Consider the following 20,735-nt stretch of genomic DNA (forward strand, 5'->3'; position numbering starts at 1 on the left):
GACAGGAAAACGGGGCCCTAGAGACAGGTAGACGGGGTCTAGAGACAGGTAGACGGGGCCCTAGAGACAGGTAGACGGGGCCCAAGAGACAGGTAGACGGGGTCCAAGAGACAGGTAGACGGGGTCCAAGAGACAGGTAGACGGGGTCCTAGAGACAGGTAGACGGGCCCAGAGACAGGTAGACGGGGTCCAGAGACAGGTAGACGGGGTCCCAGAGACAGGTAGACGGGTCCTAGAGACAGGTAGACGGGGTCCAGAGACAGGTAGACGGGGTCCCAGAGACAGGTAGACGGGGTCCAGAGACAGGTAGACGGGCCCGAGACAGGTAGACAGGGTCCAAGAGACAGGTAGACGGGGTCCTAGAGACAGGTAGACGGGGTCTAGAGACAGGTAGACGGGGCCCTAGAGACAGGTAGACAGGGTCCAGGAGACAGGTAGACGGGGTCCTAGAGACAGGTAGACAGGTCTAGAGACAGGTAGACGGGGTCTAGAGACAGGTAGACGGGGTCCAGGAGACAGGTAGACGGGGTCTAGAGACAGGTAGACGGGGTCCAGAGACAGGTAGACGGGGTCCTAGAGACAGGCAGACGGGGTCCAGAGACAGGAAGACGGGTCAGAGACAGGTACACGGGTCCTAGAGACAGGTAGACGGGGTCCTAGAGACAGGTAGACGGGGTCTAGAGACAGGTAGACGGGGTCTAGAGACAGGTAGACGGGGTCCTAGAGACAGGTAGACGGGGTCCAGGAGACAGGTAGACGGGTCAGAGACAGGTAGACGGGCCCAGAGACAGGTAGACGGGGTCCTAGAGACAGGTAGACGGGGTCCTAGAGACAGGTAGATGGGGTCCAAGAGACAGGTAGACGGGTCCTAGAGACAGGTAGACGGGCCCAGAGACAGGTAGACGGGGTCTAGAGACAGGTAGACGGGGTCCAGAGACAGGTAGACGGGGTCCAGAGACAGGTAGACGGGGTCCAGAGACAGGTAGACGGGGTCCAGAGACAGGTAGACGGGGTTCCCCAGGTAGACGGGGTCTAGAGACAGGTAGACGGGTCCTAGAGACAGGTAGACGGGGCCCAGAGACAGGTAGACGGGGTCTAGAGACAGGCAGACGGGGTCCAGAGACAGGTAGACGGGGTCCCAGAGACAGGTAGACGGGGTCCCAGAGACAGGTAGACGGGGCCTAGAGACAGGTAGACGGGGTCTCCTGACAGGTAGACGGGGTCCTAGAGACAGGTAGACGGGGTCTAGAGACAGGTAGACGGGGGCCCAGAGACAGGTAGACGGGGTCTAGAGACAGGTAGACGGGGTCCAGAGACAGGTAGACGGGGTCCCAGAGACAGGTAGACGGGGTCCTAGAGACAGGTAGACGGGGTCAAGAGACAGGTAGACGGGGTCCAGAGACAGGTAGACGGGGTCTAGAGACAGATAGACGGGGTCCAGAGACAGGTAGACGGGGTCTAGAGACAGGTAGACGGGGTCTAGAGACAGGTAGACGGGGTCTAAGAGACAGGTAGACGGGCCCCAGAGACAGGTAGACGGGGTCCAGAGACAGGTAGACGGGGTCCAGAGACAGGTAGACGGGCCCAGAGACAGGTAGACGGGGTCTAGAGACAGGTAGACGGGGTCCTAGAGACAGGTAGACGGGGTCCAGAGACAGGTAGACGGGGTCCAGAGACAGGTAGACGGGGTCCTAGAGACAGGTAGATGGGGTCCAAGAGACAGGTAGACGGGTCCTAGAGACAGGTAGACGGGCCCAGAGACAGGTAGACGGGGTCTAGAGACAGGTAGACGGGGTCCAAGAGACAGGTAGACGGGGTCCAGAGACAGGTAGACGGGGTCTAGAGACAGGTAGACGGGGTCCTAGAGACAGGTAGACGGGGTCTAGAGACAGGTAGACGGGGTCTAGAGACAGGTAGACGGGGTCTAGAGACAGGTAGACGGGTCCCAGGCAGACGGGTCTAGAGACAGGTAGACGGGCTCTAGAGACAGGTAGACGGGTCCAGGAGACAGGTAGACGGGGTCTAGAGACAGGTAGACGGGGTCTAGAGACAGGTAGACGGGGTCTAGAGACAGGTAGACGGGGTCCAGGAGACAGGTAGACGGGGTCTAGAGACAGGTAGACGGGGTCCTAGAGACAGGTAGACGGGGTCCTAGAGACAGGTAGACGGTTCCAAGAGACAGGTAGACGGGGTCTAGAGACAGGTAGACGGGGTCCTAGAGACAGGTAGACGGGGTCTAGAGACAGGTAGACGGGGTCCTAGAGACAGGTAGACGGGGTCCAAGAGACAGGTAGACGGGGTCCTAGAGACAGGTAGACGGGTCTAGAGACAGGCAGACGGGGTCCTAGAGACAGGTAGACGGGCCCAGAGACAGGTAGACGGGGTCAGAGACAGGTAGACGGGGTCCTAGAGACAGGTAGACGGGCCCAGAGACAGGTAGACGGGTCCAGAGACAGGTAGACGGGGTCCCAGAGACAGGTAGACGGGGTCCTAGAGACAGGTAGACGGGCCAGAGACAGGTAGACGGGGTCCAGAGACAGGTAGACACGGGGTCCTAGAGACAGGTAGACGGGGTCTAGAGACAGGTAGACGGGATCTAGAGACAGGTAGACGGGTCCAGAGACAGGTAGACGGGTCCAGAGACAGGTAGACGGGCCCCAGAGACAGGTAGACGCGGTCCTAGAGACAGCTAGACGGGGTCCTAGAGACAGGTAGACCGGTCCAAGAGACAGGTAGACGGGGCCTAGAGACAGGTAGACGGGGTCCTAGAGACAGGTAGAAGGGGTCTAGCGACAGGTAGACGGGACCTAGAGACAGGCAGACGGGGTCTAGAGACAGGTAGACGGGGTCCTAGAGACAGGTAGACGGGGTCCAAGAGACAGGTAGACGGGGTCCTAGAGACAGGTAGACGGGGTCCTAGAGACAGGTAGACGGGGTCTAGAGACAGGTAGACGGGTCCTAGAGACAGGTAGACGGGGTCCTAGAGACAGGTAGACGGGGTCTAGAGACAGGTAGACGGGGTCCAAGAGACAGGTAGACGGGTCCAAGAGACAGGTAGACGGGGTCCCAGAGACAGGTAGACGGGGTCCAGGAGACAGGTAGACGGGGTCCAGAGACAGGTAGACGGGCCCAAGAGACAGGTAGACGGGGTCAAGAGACAGGTAGACGGGGTCCAGAGACAGGTAGACGGGCCAGAGACAGGTAGACGGGGTCTAGAGACAGGTAGACGGGGTCAGAGACAGGTAGACGGAGTCCTAGAGACAGGTAGAGGGGGTCCAAGAGACAGGTAAACGGGGTCCTAGAGACAGGTAGACGGGGTTCTAGAGACAGGTAGACGGGTCCTAGAGACAGGTAGACGGGCCCAGAGACAGGTAGAGGGGGTCTAGAGACAGGTAGACGGGGTTCTAGAGACAGGCACTAGAGACAGGTAGACGGGCTTCTAGAGACAGGTAGACGGGCCCAGAGACAGGTAGACGGGGTTCCAGAGACAGGTAGACGGGTCTAGAGACAGGTAGACGGGTCTAGAGACAGGTAGACGGGGTCCCAGAGACAGGTAGACGGGGTCCAGAGACAGGTAGACGGGTCCAAGCGACAGGTAGACGGGTCTAGAGACAGGTAGACGGGTCCAGAGACAGGTAGACGGGGTCTGAGACAGGTAGACGGGGTCAGAGACAGGCAGACGGGGTCCAGAGACAGGTAGACGGGGTCCTAGAGACAGGCAGACGGGGTCTAGAGACAGGTAGACTGGGTCCAGGAGACAGGTAGACGGGGTCTAGAGACAGGCAGACGGGGTCTAGAGACAGGTAGACGGGGTCCTAGAGACAGGTAGACGGGGTCTAGAGACAGGTAGACGGGGTCCAGAGACAGGTAGACGGGTCCAAGAGACAGGTAGACGGGGTCTAGAGACAGGAAGACAGGGTGTAGAGACAGGTAGACGGGGCCCAGGAGACAGGTAGACGGGACCTAGAGACAGGTAGGCGGGGTCCAAGAGACAGGTAGACGGGGTCCTAGAGACAGGTAGACGGGGTCTAGAGACAGGTAGACGGGGTCCAAGAGACAGGTAGACGGGTCCAGACAGGTAGACGGGGTCCAGAGACAGGTAGACGGGTCTAGAGACAGGTAGACGGGGTCCAGAGACAGGTAGACGGGGTCCAGAGACAGGTAGACGGGGTCCCAGAGACAGGTAGACGGGGTCCCAGAGACAGGTAGACGGGTCTAGAGACAGGTAGACGGGGTCCTAGAGACAGGTAGGGGTCTAGAGACAGGTAGACGGGTCCAGAGACAGGTAGACAGGTCTAGAGACAGGTAGACGGGGTCTAGAGACAGGTAGACGGGGTCTAGAGACAGGTAGACGGGGTCTAGAGACAGGTAGACGGGGTCCTAGAGACAGGCAGACGGGGTCTAGAGACAGGTAGACGGGGTCTAGAGACAGGTAGACGGGGTCCTAGAGACAGGTAGACGGGGTCTAGAGACAGGTAGACGGGGTCTAGAGACAGGTAGACGGGTCAGAGACAGGTAGACGGGGTCCAGAGACAGGTAGACGGGGTCTAGAGACAGGTAGACGGGGTCTAGAGACAGGTAGACGGGGTCCAAGAGACAGGTAGACGGGTCCTAGAGACAGGTAGACGGGGTCCAGAGACAGGTAGACGGGGTCTAGAGACAGGTAGACGGGTCCAGAGACAGGTAGACGGGGTCAGAGACAGGTAGACGGGGTCTAGAGACAGGTAGACGGGGTCCAGAGACAGGTAGACGGGGTCCAGAGACAGGTAGACGGGGTCTAGAGACAGGTAGACGGGGTCCAAGAGACAGGTAGATGGGGTCCAGAGACAGGTAGACGGGCCCCAGAGACAGGTAGACGGGGTCTAGAGACAGGTAGACGGGGTCCAGAGACAGGTAGACGGGGTCTAGAGACAGGTAGACGGGTCCAGAGACAGGTAGACGGGGTCTAGAGACAGGTAGACGGGGTCCTAGAGACAGGTAGACGGGGTCGAGAGACAGGTAGACGGGGGCCTAGAGACAGGTAGACGGGGTCCTAGAGACAGGTAGACGGGGTCTAGAGACAGGTAGACGGGGTCCTAGAGACAGGTAGACGGGGTCCAGAGACAGGTAGACGGGGTCCAGAGACAGGTAGACGGGGTCAGAGACAGGTAGACGGGGTCCTAGAGACAGGTAGACGGGGTCCCAGAGACAGGTAGACGGGGTCCAGAGACAGGCAGACGGGTCCTAGAGACAGGTAGACGGGGTCCTAGAGACAGGTAGACGCGGTCCAGAGACAGGTAGACGGGGTCTAGAGACAGGTAGACCGGGTCCAGCAGACAGGTAGACGGGGTCCCAGAGACAGGTAGACGGGGTCCTAGAGATAGGTAGACGGGGTCCTAGAGATAGGTAGACGGGGTCTAGAGACAGGTAGACGGGGTCCTAGAGACAGGTAGACGGGGTCCCAGAGACAGGTAGACGGGGTCTAGAGACAGGTAGACGGGGTCCAGGAGACAGGTAGACGGGGTCTAGAGACAGGTAGACGGGGTCTAGAGACAGGTAGACGGGGTCCTAGAGACAGGTAGACGGGGTTTAGAGACAGGTAGACGGGGTCCTAGAGACAGGTAGACGGGGTCCCAGAGACAGGTAGACGGGGTCCAGAGACAGGTAGACGGGGTCTAGAGACAGGTAGACGGGGTCCCAGAGACAGGTAGATAGACGGGGTCCTAGAGACAGGTAGACGGGGTCAGAGACAGGTAGACGGGTCCAGAGACAGGTAGACCAGACGGGGTCCTAGAGTCAGGTAGACGGGGTCCAGAGACAGGTAGACGGGGTCTAGAGACAGGTAGACGGGGTCTAGAGACAGGTAGACGGGTCCAGAGACAGGTAGACGGGGTCCAAGAGACAGGTAGACGGGTCTAGAGACAGGTAGACGGGGTCCCAGAGACAGGTAGACGGGGTCCAAGAGACAGGTAGACGGGTCCTAGAGACAGGTAGACGGGGTCCAGAGACAGGTAGACGGGGTCTAGAGACAGGTAGACGGGTCCTAGAGACAGGTAGACGGGGTCCTAGAGACAGGTAGACGGGGTCCTAGAGACAGGTAGACGGGGTCCAGGAGACAGGTAGACGGGGTCCTAGAGACAGGTAGACGGGGTCCAGCAGACAGGTAGACGGGGTCTAGAGACAGGTAGACGGGGTCCAAGAGACAGGTAGATGGGGTCTAGAGACAGGTAGACGGGGTCCTAGAGACAGGTAGACGGGGTCCTAGAGACAGGTAGACGGGGTCTAGAGACAGGTAGACGGGGTCCAAGAGACAGGTAGACGGGTCCTAGAGACAGGTAGACGGGGTCTAGACAGGTAGACGGGGTCTAGAGACAGGTAGACGGGGTCCAGAGACAGGTAGACGGGGTCCTAGAGACAGGTAGACGGGGTCACAGGCAGACGGGGTCTAGAGACAGGTAGACGGGGTCCTAGAGACAGGTAGACGGGGTCCAGAGACAGGTAGACGGGGTCCAGAGACAGGTAGACGGGGTCCTAGAGACAGGTAGACGGGGTCCTAGAGACAGGTAGACGGGGTCCTAGAGACAGGTAGACGGGCCCAGAGACAGGTAGACGGGGTCCTAGAGACAGGTAGACGGGTCAGAGACAGGTAGACGGGGTCTAGAGACAGGTAGACGGGGTCCTAGAGACAGGTAGACGGGTCCCAGAGACTGGTAGTCGGGGTCCAGAGACAGGTAGACGGGGTCTAGAGACAGGTAGACGGGGTCCTAGAGACAGGTAGACGTGGTCCCAGAGACAGGTAGACGGGGTCCCAGAGACAGGTAGACGGGGTCTAGAGACAGGTAGACGGGGTCCCAGAGACAGGTAGACGGGTCTAGAGACAGGTAGACGGGGTCCAGAGACAGGTAGACGGGGTCCAGAGACAGGTAGACGGGGTCCTAGAGACAGGTAGACGGGGTCTAGAGACAGGTAGACGGGGTCCAGAGACAGGTAGACGGGGTCCAAGAGACAGGTAGACGGGGTCTAGAGACAGGTAGACGGGGTCCTAGAGACAGGTAGACGGGGTCCAGAGACAGGTAGACGGGGTCTAGAGACAGGCAGACGGGTCCTAGAGACAGGTAGACGGGGTCCAGAGACAGGTAGACGGGTCCCAGAGACAGGCAGACGGGGTCCCAGAGACAGGTAGACGGGGTCCTAGACAGGTAGACGGGGTCTAGAGACAGGTAGACGGGGTCCCAGAGACAGGTAGACGGGTCCAGAGACAGGTAGACGGGTCTAGAGACAGGTAGACGGGGTCCTAGAGACAGGTAGACGGGGTCTAGAGACAGGTAGACGGGGTCCAGAGACAGGTAGACGGGGTCCAGAGACAGGTAGACGGGGTCCTAGAGACAGGTAGACGGGGTCCAGAGACAGGTAGACGGGTCCTAGAGACAGGTAGACGGGGTCTAGAGACAGGTAGACGGGGTCCAAGAGACAGGTAGACGGGGTCCTAGAGACAGGTAGACTGGGTCCTAGAGACAGGTAGACGGGGTCCAGAGACAGGTAGACGGGGTCCTAGAGACAGGTAGACGGGGTCCAGAGACAGGTAGACGGGGTCAGAGACAGGTAGACGGGGTCCCAGAGACAGGTAGACGGGGTCTAGAGACAGGTAGACGGGGTCCAGAGACAGGTAGACGGGGTCAGAGACAGGTAGACGGGGTCCTAGAGACAGGTAGACGGGTCTAGAGACAGGTAGACGGGGTCCAGAGACAGGCAGACGGGGTCCAGAGACAGGTAGACGGGGTCCAGAGACAGGTAGACGGGTCAGAGACAGGTAGACGGGGTCCAGAGACAGGTAGACGGGGTCCTAGAGACAGGTAGACGGGGTCCAGAGACAGGTAGACGGGGTCAGAGACAGGTAGACGGGGTCCTAGAGACAGGTAGACGGGGTTCAGAGACAGGTAGACGGGTCCTAGAGACAGGCAGACGGGGTCCAGAGACAGGTAGACGGGGTCAGAGACAGGTAGACGGGGTCCTAGAGACAGGTAGACGGGGTCTCAGAGACAGGTAGACGGGGTCCAGAGACAGGTAGACGGGGTCCTAGAGACAGGTAGACGGGTCCAGAGACAGGCAGACGGGGTCCAGAGACAGGTAGACGGGGTCCCAGAGACAGGTAGACGGGGTCAGAGACAGGTAGACGGGGTCAGAGACAGGCAGACGGGGTCCTAGAGACAGGTAGACGGGGTCCAGAGACAGGTAGACGGGGTCCCAGAGACAGGTAGACGGGGTCCAGAGACAGGGTTAGACAGGTACGGGCCTAGAGACAGGTAGACGGGCCCAGAGACAGGTAGACGGGGTCTAGAGACAGGTAGACGCGGTCTAGAGACAGGTAGACGGGCCCAGAGACAGGTAGACGGGGTCAGAGACAGGTAGACGGGGTCCAGAGACAGGCAGACGGGGTCCAGAGACAGGCAGACGGGGTCTAGAGACAGGTAGACGGGTCTAGAGACAGGTAGACGGGGTCCAGGAGACAGGTAGACGGGGTCCAGAGACAGGTAGACGGGGTCCTAGAGACAGGTAGACGGGTCCAGAGACAGGTAGACGGGGTCTAGAGACAGGTAGACGGGTCTAGAGACAGGTAGACGGGGTCTAGAGACAGGTAGACGGGGTCCTAGAGACAGGTAGACGGGGTCTAGAGACAGGTAGACGGGTCTAGAGACAGGTAGACGGGGTCCTAGAGACAGGTAGACGGGTCTAGAGACAGGTAGACGGGGTCCTAGAGACAGGTAGACGGGGTCCTAGAGACAGGTAGATGGGGTCCAGAGACAGGTAGACGGGGTCTAGACAGGTAGACGGGGTCCTAGAGAAAGGTAGACGGGGTCTAGACAGGTAGACGGGGTCCTAGAGACAGGTAGACGGGCCCAGAGACAGGTAGACGGGGTCTAGAGACAGGTAGACGGGGTCCTAGAGACAGGTAGACGGGGTCTAGACAGGTAGACGGGGTCCTAGAGAAAGGTAGACGGGTCAGAGACAGGTAGACGGGTCAGAGACAGGTAGACGGGGGCCTAGAGACAGGTAGACGGGGTCCTAGAGACAGGCAGACGGGGTCTAGAGACAGGCAGACGGGGTCTAGAGACAGGTAGACGGGGTCTAGAGACAGGTAGACGGGGTCTAGACACAGGTAGACGGGGTCCTAGAGACAGGTAGACGGGGTCTAGAGACAGGTAGACGGGGTCAGAGACAGGTAGACGGGGTCCAGAGACAGGTAGACGGGGTCTAGAGACAGGTAGACGGGTCCCAGAGACAGGTAGACGGGGTCCAGAGACAGGTAGACGGGGTCTAGAGACAGGTAGACGGGGTCCAAGAGACAGGTAGACGGGTCCAGAGACAGGTAGACGGGGTCTAGAGACAGGTAGACGGGTCCTAGAGACAGGTAGACGGGTCTAGAGACAGGTAGACGGGGCCCAGAGACAGGTAGACGGGGTCCAGAGACAGGTAGACGGGGTCAGAGACAGATAGACGGGGTCCAGAGACAGGTAGACGGGGTCTAGAGACAGGTAGACGCGGTCTAGAGACAGGTAGACAGGGTCCTAGAGACAGGTAGACGGAGTCTAGAGACAGGTAGACGGGTCCTAGAGACAGCTAGACAGGGTCTCAGAGACAGGTAGACGGGGTCCTAGAGACAGGTAGACGGGGTCCAGAGACAGGTAGACGGGGTCTAGAGACAGGTAGACGGGGTCCTAGAGACAGGTAGACGGGCTAGAGACAGGTAGACGGGGTCCTAGAGACAGGTAGACGGGTCCAGAGACAGGTAGACGGGGTCTAGAGACAGGCAGACGGGTCCAGAGACAGGTAGACGGGGTCTAGAGACAGGTAGACGGGGTCCTAGAGACAGGTAGACGGGTCCAGAGACAGGTAGACGGGGTCCAGAGACAGGTAGACGGGGTCCCAGACAGGCAGACGGGGTCCTAGAGACAGGCAGATGGGGTCCCAGAGACAGGTAGACGGGGTCTAGAGACAGGTAGACGGGGTCTAGAGACAGGTAGACGGGGCCCTAGAGACAGGTAGACGGGGTCCTAGAGACAGGTAGATGGGGCCTAGAGACAGGTAGACGGGGTCTAGAGACAGGTAGACGGGGTCTAGAGACAGGTAGACGGGGTCCTAGAGACAGGTAGACGGGTCCTAGAGACAGGTAGACGGGTCCCAGAGACAGGTAGACAGGGTCCAAGAGACAGGTAGACGGGGTCTAGAGACAGGTAGACGGGGTCCAAGAGACAGGCAGACGGGGTCTAGAGACAGGTAGACGGGTCTAGAGACAGGTAGACGGGTCTAGAGACAGGTAGACGGGGTCTAGAGACAGGTAGACGGGGTCCTAGAGACAGGTAGACGGGGTCCTAGAGACAGGTAGACGGGGTCCTAGAGACAGGTAGACGGGGTCCTAGAGACAGGTAGACGGGGTCCAGAGACAGGTAGACGGGGTCCTAGAGAAAGGTAGACGGGGTCTAGACAGGTAGACGGGGTCCTAGAGACAGGTAGACGGGGTCCTAGAGACAAGTAGATGGGGTCTAGAGACAGGTAGACGGGGTCTAGAGACAGGTAGACGGGGTCCTAGAGACAGGTAGACGGGGTCTAGACAGGTAGACGGGGTCTAGAGACAGGTAGACAGGGTCCAAGAGACAGGTAGACGGGGTCTAGAGACAGGTAGACGGGGTCCAAGAGACAGGTAGACGGGGTCCAAGAGACAGGTAGACGGGGTCCTAGAGACAGGTAGACGGGGTCTAGAGACAGGTAGACGGGGTCTAGAGACAGGTAGACGGGGTCTAGAGACAGGTAGACAGGGTCCAAGAGACAGGTAGACGGGGTCTAGAGACAGGTAGACAGGGTCCAAGAGACAGGTAGACGGGGTCCAAGAGACAGGTAGACGGGGTCCTAGAGACAGGTAGACGGGGTCTAGAGACAGGTAGACGGGGTCCTAGAGACAGGTAGACGGGGTCTAGAGACAGGTAGACGGGGTCCTAGAGACAGGTAGACAGGGTCCTAGAGACAGGTAGACGGGGTCTAGAGACAGGTAGACAGGGTCTAGAGACAGGTAGACGGGGTCCAAGAGACAGGTAGACGGGGTCTAGAGACAGGTAGACGTGTTAGAAGTAGAAACCGTTGAAGATAATTGGTCACGGTTGATGGAGAAAAGCCATCCAAATATACACCAGGGCATACAGCGGTTTCCAAGGCCATTCCACTTGAGGACAGATTGTCACTGGTTAAGGGCAAGAGATTATTAATCTGGTCCCTAATAGTTAAAATCTTTTCATTAAAGAAGTTCATAAAGTCATTACCACTGAGGTCTATAGGAATACTCGGCTCCACAGATGAACAATAGATGTCATGTGACCTGATGAACAATAGATGTCATGTGACCTGATGAACAATAGATGTCATGTGACTAGATGAACAATATATGTCATGTGACCAGATGAACAATAGATGTCATGTGACTAGAGGAACAATAGAAGTCATGTGACCAGATGAACAATAGATGTCATGTGACCAGATGAACAATAGATGTCATGTGACCAGATGAACAATAGATGTCATGTGACTAGATGAACAATAGATGTCATGTGACTAGATGAACAATATATGTCATGTGACCAGATGAACAATAGATGTCATGTGACCAGATGAACAATAGATGTCATGTGACCAGGTGAACAATAGATGTCATGTGACCAGATGAACAATATATGTCATGTGACCAGATGAACAATAGATGTCATGTGACTAGATGAACAATAGATGTCATGTGACTAGATGAACAATAGATGTCATGTGACCAGATGAACAATAGATGTCATGTGACCAGATGAACAATAGATGTCATGTGACCAGATGAACAATATATGTCGTGTGACCAGATGAACAATAGATGTCATGTGACTAGATGAACAATAGATGTCATGTGACTAGAGGAACAATAGATGTCATGTGACTAGATGAACAATAGATGTCATGTGACTAGATGAACAATAGATGTCATGACCAGATGAACAATAGATGTCATGTGACCAGGTGAACAATAGATGTCATGTGACCAGATGAACAATAGATGTCATGTGACCAGATGAACAATAGATGTCATGTGACCAGATGAACAATAGATGTCATGTGACCAGGTGAACAATAGATGTAATGTGACTAGATGAACAATAGATGTCATGTGACTAGATGAACAATAGATGTCATGTGACTAGATGAACAATAGATGTCATGTGACCAGATGAACAATAGATGTCATGTGACTAGAGGAACAATAGATGTCATGTGACCAGATGAACAATAGATGTCATGTGACCAGATGAACAATAGATGTCATGTGACCAGATGAACAATAGATGTCATGTGACCAGGTGAACAATAGATGTCATGTGACCAGGTGAACAATAGATGTCATGTGAACAGATGAACAATAGATGTCATGTGACTAGATGAACAATATATGTCATGTGACTAGAGGAACAATAGATGTCATGTGACCAGGTGAACAATAGATGTCATGTGACCAGATGAACAATAGATGTCATGTGACTAGATGAACAATAGATGTCATGTGACCAGATGAACAATAGATGTCATGTGACCAGATGAACAATAGATGTCATGTGACGGGATGAACAATAGATGTCATGTGACCAGATGAACAATAGATGTCATGTGACCAGATGAACAATAGATGTCATGTGACTAGATGAACAATAGATGTCATGTGACCAGATGAACAATAGATGTCATGTGACCAGATGAACAATAGAGGTCATGGCAGGAGGCCGGCCCTTGAAAAAGGGCCCACAAGGTTCACGTTGGACACCTTTACAAGCAAACTGATTTTTCTTTAATTGTTATTAATTATTACAGATTTAACAACATCAAACACATTTCAACATAAACAATAAATAATTAATAAATACAAATGTTAAACGACTCAAACAATCATTTAAAAATAAAACAATAAATAATATTTCTGCGTAAACAAGGTTGAGTTGTGTTTCAATGAATTATCTTTGAGTTTTAACAATAAGAGGGTCCCGCCAAAATAAAAGTTTTTAGAACTTTACATTATGAAGAGTTTCTTCCTCGTTCAAGATCCAGCATGAGACCAAACACAGACCGTGCCGTTGCAGAGGCCCGGTCCCAGGGTCAGGCCCAGCAGTGAGTTGAGGATGTTGGCACCACAGAAGACCACCTGCAGCCCGCTGGCGCCCCCCATCACACTGAAGAGAACTGCATTCCACTGGACCACCCCGCTGGGCGCCAGACACACCCCCCCCCACCACGTCCTGTTGTACAGGTAGCCTGCATGACTGGGACGAGAGGCGGGGGCAGAGTCAGAGTTAAGCTACGAGTCAGAGTTAATGTTACGAGTCAGAGTTAAGCTACGAGTCAGTGTTAAGGTACGAGTCAGTGTTAAGGTACGAGTCAGAGTTAAGGTATGAGTCAGAGTTAAGGTACGAGTCAGAGTTAAGCTACGAGTCAGAGTTAAGATACGAGTCAGAGTTAAGATACGAGTCAGAGTTAAGCTATGAGTCAGAGTTAAGATACGAGTCAGAGTTAAGCTACGAGTCAGAGTTAAGATACGAGTCAGAGTTAAGGTACGAGTCAGTGTTAAGATACGAGTCAGAGTTAAGGTACGAGTCAGAGTTAAGATACGAGTCAGAGTTAAAATACGAGTCAGAGTTAAGCTACGAGTCAGAGTTAAGATACGAGTCAGAGTTAAGCTACGAGTCAGTGTTAAGGTACGAGTCAGAGTTAAGGTACGAGTCAGAGTTAAGCTACGAGTCAGAGTTAAGATACGAGTCAGAGTTAAGATACGAGTCAGAGTTAAGGTACGAGTCAGTGTTAAGATACGAGTCAGAGTTAAGGTACGAGTCAGAGTTAAGCTACGAGTCAGAGTTAAGCTAGGAGTCAGAGTTACAGTTAACAGAGGACAGAGGAAGCAGAGGACAGAGGAAGCAGAAGACAGAGGAAGCAGAGGAAAGAGGAAGCAGAGGACAGAGGAAGCAAAAGACAGAGGAAGCAGAGGAAAGAGGAAGCAGAGGACAGAGGAAGCAGAGGAAAGAGGAAGCAGACGACAGAGGAAGCAGAAGACAGAGGAAGCAGAGGAAAGAGGAAGCAGACGACAGAGGAAGCAGAGGAAAGAGGAAGCAGAGGACAGAGGAAAGAGGAAGCAGAGGACAGAGGAAGAAGAAGACAGAGGAAGAAGAAGACAGAGGAAGCAGAGGACAGAGGAAGCAGAAGACAGAGGAAGCAGAGGAAAGAGGAAGCAGAGGACAGAGGAAGCAGAAGACAGAGGAAGCAGAGGAAAGAGGAAGCAGAAGACAGAGGAAGCAGAGGAAAGAGGAAGCAGAGGAAAGAGGAAGCAGGAGTGGCACGACAGAAGGGAAGTTGGACTGGACACATAGAGTCAGAGTTAGAGTTAGTCAGAGTGAGTCAGAGTTAGAGTGAGTCAGAGTTAGAGTGAGTCGGAGTCAGAGTGAGTCAGAGTTAGAGTGAGTCAGAGTGAGTCAGAGTGAGTCAGAGTCAGAGTGAGTCAGAGTTAGAGTGAGTTAGAGTGAGTTAGAGCGAGTCAGAGTGAGTCAGAATCAGAGTGAGTCAGAGTTAGAGTGAGTCAGAGTGAGTCCGAGTTAGAGTGAGTCAGAGTGAGTCAGAGTTAGAGTGAGTCAGTGAGTCAGAGTGAGTCAGGGTTAGAGTGAGTCAGAGTTAGAGTGAGTCAGAGTAAGTCAGAGTGAGTCAGAGTGAGTCAGAGTCAGAGTGAGTCAGGGTTAGAGTGAGTCAGAGTTAGAGTGAGTCAGAGTTAGAGTGAGTCAGAGTGAGTCAGAGTGAGTCAGAGTTAGAGTGAGTCAGAGTGAGTCAGAGTTAGAGTGAGTGAGTCAGAGTGAGTCAGAGTGAGTCGAAGTCAGAGTTAGAGTGAGTCAGAGTCAGAGTGAGTCAGAGTGAGTCAGAGTGAGTCAGAGTGAGTCAGAGTCAGAGTGAGTCAGAGTGAGTCGAAGTCAGAGTTAGAGTGAGTCAGAGTCAGAGTGAGTCAGAGTGAGTCAGAGTCAGAGTGAGTCAGATTGAGTCAGAGTGAGTCAGAGTCAGAGTGAGTCAGGGTTAGAGTGAGTCAGAGTTAGAGTGAGTCAGAGTGAGTCAGAGTTAGAGTGAGTCAGAGTTAGTCAGAGTTAGAGTGAGTCAGAGTGAGTCAGAGTTAGAGTGAGTGAGTCAGAGTCAGTCAGAGTGAGTCGAAGTCAGAGTTAGAGTGAGTCAGAGTCAGAGTGAGTCAGAGTGAGTCAGAGTCAGAGTGAGTCAGAGTGAGTCAGATTGAGTCAGAGTTAGAGTGAGTCAGAGTGAGTCAGAGTGAGTCAGAGTCAGAGTGAGTCAGGGTTAGAGTGAGTCAGAGTTAGAGTGAGTCAGAGTGAGTCAGAGTTAGAGTGAGTCAGAGTGAGTCAGAGTGAGTCAGAGTTAGAGTGAGTCAGAGTCAGAGTGAGTCAGAGTGAGTCAGAGTCAGAGTGAGTCAGAGTGAGTCAGAGTGAGTCAGAGTTGGGTAGCAGCGTGCCGTGGGGCCTCACCGGTCTGGGTGGGGCTGCAGTGGGACCCCCCAGCTGGGCGTGGCGGTGGTGTTGTGCAGACACAGAGGCCCCTGGGAGAGGCCAGAGGCGCTGACCAGGCAGCAGCAGCCAGCAGCCAGCGCACACACACACGAGGACAGCAGCTGGCCGGCCATCTGGACACACACACACACACACACGTCAACAGCAGCTCTCTGGTTGCCGTGGTGATGTTCCATGCTGGTCCATACGGATGGGAAGTGTATTCTCTTTATTGGAACCATCCGTAGCGATCGAGGAGCCGTGGGCTGCGTGAAGCGCCCGGGGAGGAACCGGGGGTTCAGTGCCTTGCTCAAGGGCACGTCGACATGCAGCTAATGGGGAGAGCGGGATGGAACCGGGGACCACCGCTCCCCTCTGAGTTACAGCCGACCTTCTACAACTGGAAGGACCCCGTCTCAGAACCCTCACCTGGCGCCGGAAGGCCCAGCAGCCTCGGGTTCTGCTGCTCCGCCCCGACGCCCGAGCGCCCAGAACCACCTGAGGGCAGAGGAAGCACCGCGGAGGGTCAGTCTCCTCCTCTGAGTGAGGGTCAGTCTCCTCCTCTGAGTGGGGGTCAGTCTCCTCCTCTGAGTGGGGGTCAGTCTCCTCTGAGTGAGGGTCAGTCTCCTCCTCTGAGTGGGGGTCAGTCTCCTCTGAGTGAGGGTCAGTCTCCTCCTCTGAGTGAGGGTCAGTCTCCTCTGAGTGAGGGTCAGCAGGAGGGGAGTTTCATTTCAAGTTTCTCTCTTAATCATCGTCTTTATATTTGAAAGGATTTCATCCGAATGACAAAAAGACCAAAGAGCAGAAACTATATACAACTTCTAAAGCAGTGGTCACCAACCTTTTTGAGCCCAAGATCACTGACCTCCACCTTCATGACCGGCAAGATCTACCTATTGAGGCGTTGAGAGAAAACGACGGTCCAGACTGGACTTATGACTTGAGGCTTTTTATTTGGCCTAATTCTAATTGAATGAAATCAAAACACATTGGTCCAGCTTTCAAATTAATGAGACCAGGAACACAGAATTTAAGTGCAATATAAAAAGTAAGATATTTGTTCACCACACACAATATGAACAAGAAAAAACACATTTCAATGAGCAGCTGGATGAACTACCAATATAAATGTTGTATTTATTTACATTACAACACGACACTGACAACATGATCAGTCAGTGCAACTCATGTAAGTTCAGCTCTCATCATAATGCCATCAAGTCATGTGACTCCAGTCAGTGTGACGGCTGTGACTGAACTCTGTCTGTGAGCTTGTAGTTAGTTCATAAGCACAGACAGACAGTCTGAGGCCGTCTGTGAGCTGCTGTCAGTAATCCAGCTCCTGGTCTTTGACGGTGATTTTCTCAACTTCACTGACGAAGTTTTTCGGGCAAATGTGGTATTCATGAAAGTTTTATCATCTGGGACTGGTTCTGAAGTCAGCCCGTTGGTGAATACATTCACATCAGCTCTAAAGACATCCTCAGATTTAAATAATTATAATAATAATAAATATGAGAATCACCATTTGTGACTCCTGCATCTGTGCTTTTCAAATAATAGAATAAATATAATTGCAATCACTTTCAAGTAAACCAGATTGCTCCATCAGACACGAAATAGATCTCAATGTTGAGCTTCTGTTTTGTAGGACAAAAGCAGAAAAGCCGATCTCGCGGAGGTAAAAGCTGGCAAATCGCCAATAATCTCGGCAGTTAGCATGCGCAGGCGTAACCTGTAAATGCGTAACGTAAACATTTACACTAAGGTACAGGCATTACAACATTTATTTATTGATGACGTAGTTGTATGTCCTTGTACTTTGAACTTGTGTAATATGTAAAGTTATGAATAAAGGTCTTTCTGCATTTCCTGCGCCTCACTTAGGTATACGCCCTCTTTCGGGGAGCACAGCTGACAACACGGCTGTCAGAGAAACCGCTTTCAGGCGTTCATTAAAATCAGGTGGAGATCTTTTCTGACGTCGATCTTCCAGTCAGGAAGAAAACGTTTCAGAAGACACTTCAGAAAATGTTCGAGAACGAGGAACAATGTGTTTCTGATTTTATTTTCATTTTATTTTGGAGATCGACAGGGAACGTCTCCGAGATCGACCGGTCGATCGCGATCGACGGGTTGGCGACCACTGTTCTAAAGTGAGGTTTAGAGGATGTCTAAACTTCTAAAGTGAGGGTTAGAGGACGTCTAAACTTCTAAAGTGAGGGTTAGAGGACGTTCACACATCTTCTCCAGGGTTCCTCTGGAATGGTGGAGATAAACATCAAGAGACAGATTAAAGCTGCGAGAAGAAAATAACCAGAAAATGTGACGATACACCAGAACAAGCAGCACAATGCACCACATGACACACACACCAGGAAGCCGGACCCCCACAGGCCTGTGGCCCAGGTGGCCTCTCTGGTCACATGACCCTCCAACAGGAAGTGGAACTTCAGTTCAGGAAGCAAGAGTAGGATGTTGGACAGCATGCAGACGATTGCCAAGGCAACCAGAGAGACGGCGACACACCTCAGACAGCTGGACACACACATCTGTCAGAGGTCAGAGGTCAGTGTTAATGCTGATCCTCCTCTCCTGAGGTCAGAGGTCAGTGTTAATGCTGATCCTCGTCTCCTGAGGTCAGAGGTCAGTGTTAATGCTGATCCTCCTCTCCTGAGGTCAGAGGTCAGTGTTAATGCTGATCCTCGTCTCCTGAGGTCAGAGGTCAGTGTTAATGCTGATCCTCGTCTCCTGAGGTCAGAGGTCAGTGTTAATGCTGATCCTCCTCTCCTGAGGTCAGAGGTCAGTGTTAATGCTAGAGGTAAATGGAGCTCTAGCGGTGGTTCAGGACGAAGACTCTCTTTACACAACGGGTCATGCATGAGTGTCTCAGTCTAATCAATCAGCTGATCTGGGGACGTCCACTTGTAAGCGACCAATTAGATGTGACACTGTGTATCTCAGCCAATCAGATCGTTGCTGTCCAACTTTAAACGAGTTCTCTGTTCTGTAAATTGTCATTTCAGCTGGAACCTGAATGTGACCCTCCTCCACCTCCAGACAGCACATATGAACATGTATGTCACAGGTGAGCCACTGGGACCAGTTCAGAACCCTGGCCCATAGAAGTCAGAAACAATCATGTTCAAATGTCACATGATCGATCCGATAAAGAGATGATGTCACTCACCCCGATGATCCGGAGCGGAGGACAGACGGTCCAGTTCCAAGTGTGGACACTGAGTTCTGAGCAGCTGCCGTCGCAGGAGGACACGCCCACGTGGAAACAGGAAGCTTCCTGCAGGAGGACACGCCCACGTGGAAACAGGAAGCTTCCTGCAGGAGGACACGCCCACGTGGAAACAGGAAGCTTCCTGCAGGAGAACACGCCCATGTGGAAACAGGAAGCTTCCTGCAGGAGGACACGCCCACGTGGAAACAGGAAGCTTCCTGCAGGAGGACACACCCACGTGGAAACAGGAAGCTTCCTGCAGGAGGACACGCCCACGTGGAAACAGGAAGCTTCCTGCAGGAGGACACGCCCACATGGAAACAGGAAGCATCCATGGGTTAAAGACAAACTACTAGTCACATGGGTTAAAGACAAACTAGTAGTCACATGAGTTAAAGACAAACTACTAGTCACATGGGTTAAAGACAAACTACTAAATATAAAATAAATATACACTTTTATTAATCCCCAAGGGGAAATTAGTTCTCTGCATTTAACCCATCCTTAGTTATTAAGGAGCAGTGGGCTGCGGTGAAGCGCCTGAAGCAACTGGGGATTCAGTGCCTTGCTCAAGGACACTTCGACTTGCAACTAATGGGGAGAGCGGGGATCGAACCCACGACCTTGCGGTTGAAGGACGGCCCTCTTACCCCACTGAGCTAAAGCCGCCCCAACTAGTCACATGAGTTAAAGACAAACTAGTAGTCACATGAGTTAAAGACAAACTACTAGTCACATGAGTTAAATACATACTACTAGTCACATGGGTTAAAGACAAACTACTAGTCACATGGGTTAAAGACAAACTAGTAGTCACATGAGTTAAAGACAAACTACTAGTCACATGGGTTAAAGACAAACTAGTAGTCACATGAGTTAAAGACAAACTACTAGTCACATGGGTTAAATACAAACTACTAGTCACATGAGTTAAAGACAAACTACTAGTCACATGGGTTAAAGACAAACTACTAGTCACATGGGTTAAAGACAAACTACTAGTCACATGAGGTAAAGACAAACTAATAGCCACATGGGTTAAAGACAAACTACTAGTCACATGGGTTAAACACACTAAGTTATTTTAGGTTCAGTTGTCATCAATGAAACATGTAACTTTTCAAGTTGCCCTAAATCACAGAGAGGAACAATAAACGCTACAAAGACTACAAAGAACATGGTGACTCAGCTTAAAGCCCAATGAGACACATGAATAACTTCAACAGAGAGATGACCACGGGTCACATGACCACAGCCAACCACAGCGGGGACTTCCTCAAAGCCGCCCTGCAGACAGCAGCTCCCCTCAAACTGAACAATGGCTGATGGTTCATATTAAAACATGTAGTCATGGGTATCACCTCATGAGGACATATCACATGGATGGTTGAACAAAACCGAAATATATCCACAAGCAGTCTGTTACGTCCCGTGACTGAGACGGCCCTCTTTCAGGAAGAGGGTGGAGCTATTTCTCTCAGGTCTGGTTCGCCTGGAGTACTACCACCTGAGAGGGATCACCTAATCAGCGGGCGGGGCTTATATACACCCTGACTAAGTGTTTCTCTCTCTCCCCACTTCTGAGCTGTGACCATTCCGTGGTATGGTGCCGAAGTGTTGGCCACCATTTGTATTTTCGGGTCAAGCTTGTAGGGGTTCTCTGCCATTTTTGTTGTGTCAGTTTTCTCCTGTTTTGTGGTCAGACAGGGAGCTTAGTATTGTTTTTCCTTTCTTCAATGGTAGGTCAGTGGTATCTTTTGATTTCTAGTTAGCATTGTGGTTTTGTTTGTTGTGTTGGCCTTGGAGACCCTGACGCCTATTCTTCCTTTTGTTTTGCTTCTGTTATTCTGCCCTTCATTAAACCTTAACTGTCTGAAATAAATCTTGCTTATTTTGCTCAAGTATTTAACTTTATTATTTGCCTCCTT

The 20,735-nt window shown here is 52.9% G+C and overlaps 1 protein-coding gene across 1 annotated transcript; it reads right to left on the reverse strand.

The window, feature by feature from the left end:
- Window positions 1–12,827: 12,827 nt before the first annotated feature.
- LOC130209660 (transmembrane 4 L6 family member 5) lies at window positions 12,828–18,237 on the reverse strand. Its single transcript, XM_056439436.1, has 4 exons — window positions 17,951–18,237; window positions 16,005–16,073; window positions 15,555–15,709; window positions 12,828–13,313 (listed from the first exon to the last, which is right to left on the reverse strand). Exons 1-4 carry the CDS (start codon window positions 18,125–18,127, stop codon window positions 13,091–13,093), a joined length of 624 nt encoding a protein of 207 aa, XP_056295411.1. The 5' UTR covers window positions 18,128–18,237; the 3' UTR covers window positions 12,828–13,090.
- Between the last annotated feature and the right edge of the window lie 2,498 nt (window positions 18,238–20,735).

The sequence above is a fragment of the Pseudoliparis swirei genome, chromosome 19, assembly GCF_029220125.1.
Source record: "Pseudoliparis swirei isolate HS2019 ecotype Mariana Trench chromosome 19, NWPU_hadal_v1, whole genome shotgun sequence".
Classification (NCBI taxonomy): Eukaryota; Metazoa; Chordata; class Actinopteri; order Perciformes; family Liparidae; genus Pseudoliparis; species Pseudoliparis swirei.

Excerpts from the sequence above, each read along its gene's own strand:
- LOC130209660 (XM_056439436.1), bottom strand. The coding sequence starts at position 18,127 with ATGTGTGTGTCCAGCTGTCTGAGGTGTGTCGCCGTCTCTCTGGTTGCC. Across the intron at positions 16,074-17,950 it reads TGTGGGGGTCCGGCTTCCTG|GTGGTTCTGGGCGCTCGGGC; the intron begins GTGTGTGTGTCA and ends CTCTGCCCTCAG. Across the intron at positions 13,314-15,554 it reads CTGCAGCCCCACCCAGACCG|TCATGCAGGCTACCTGTACA; the intron begins GTGAGGCCCCAC and ends CTCTCGTCCCAG.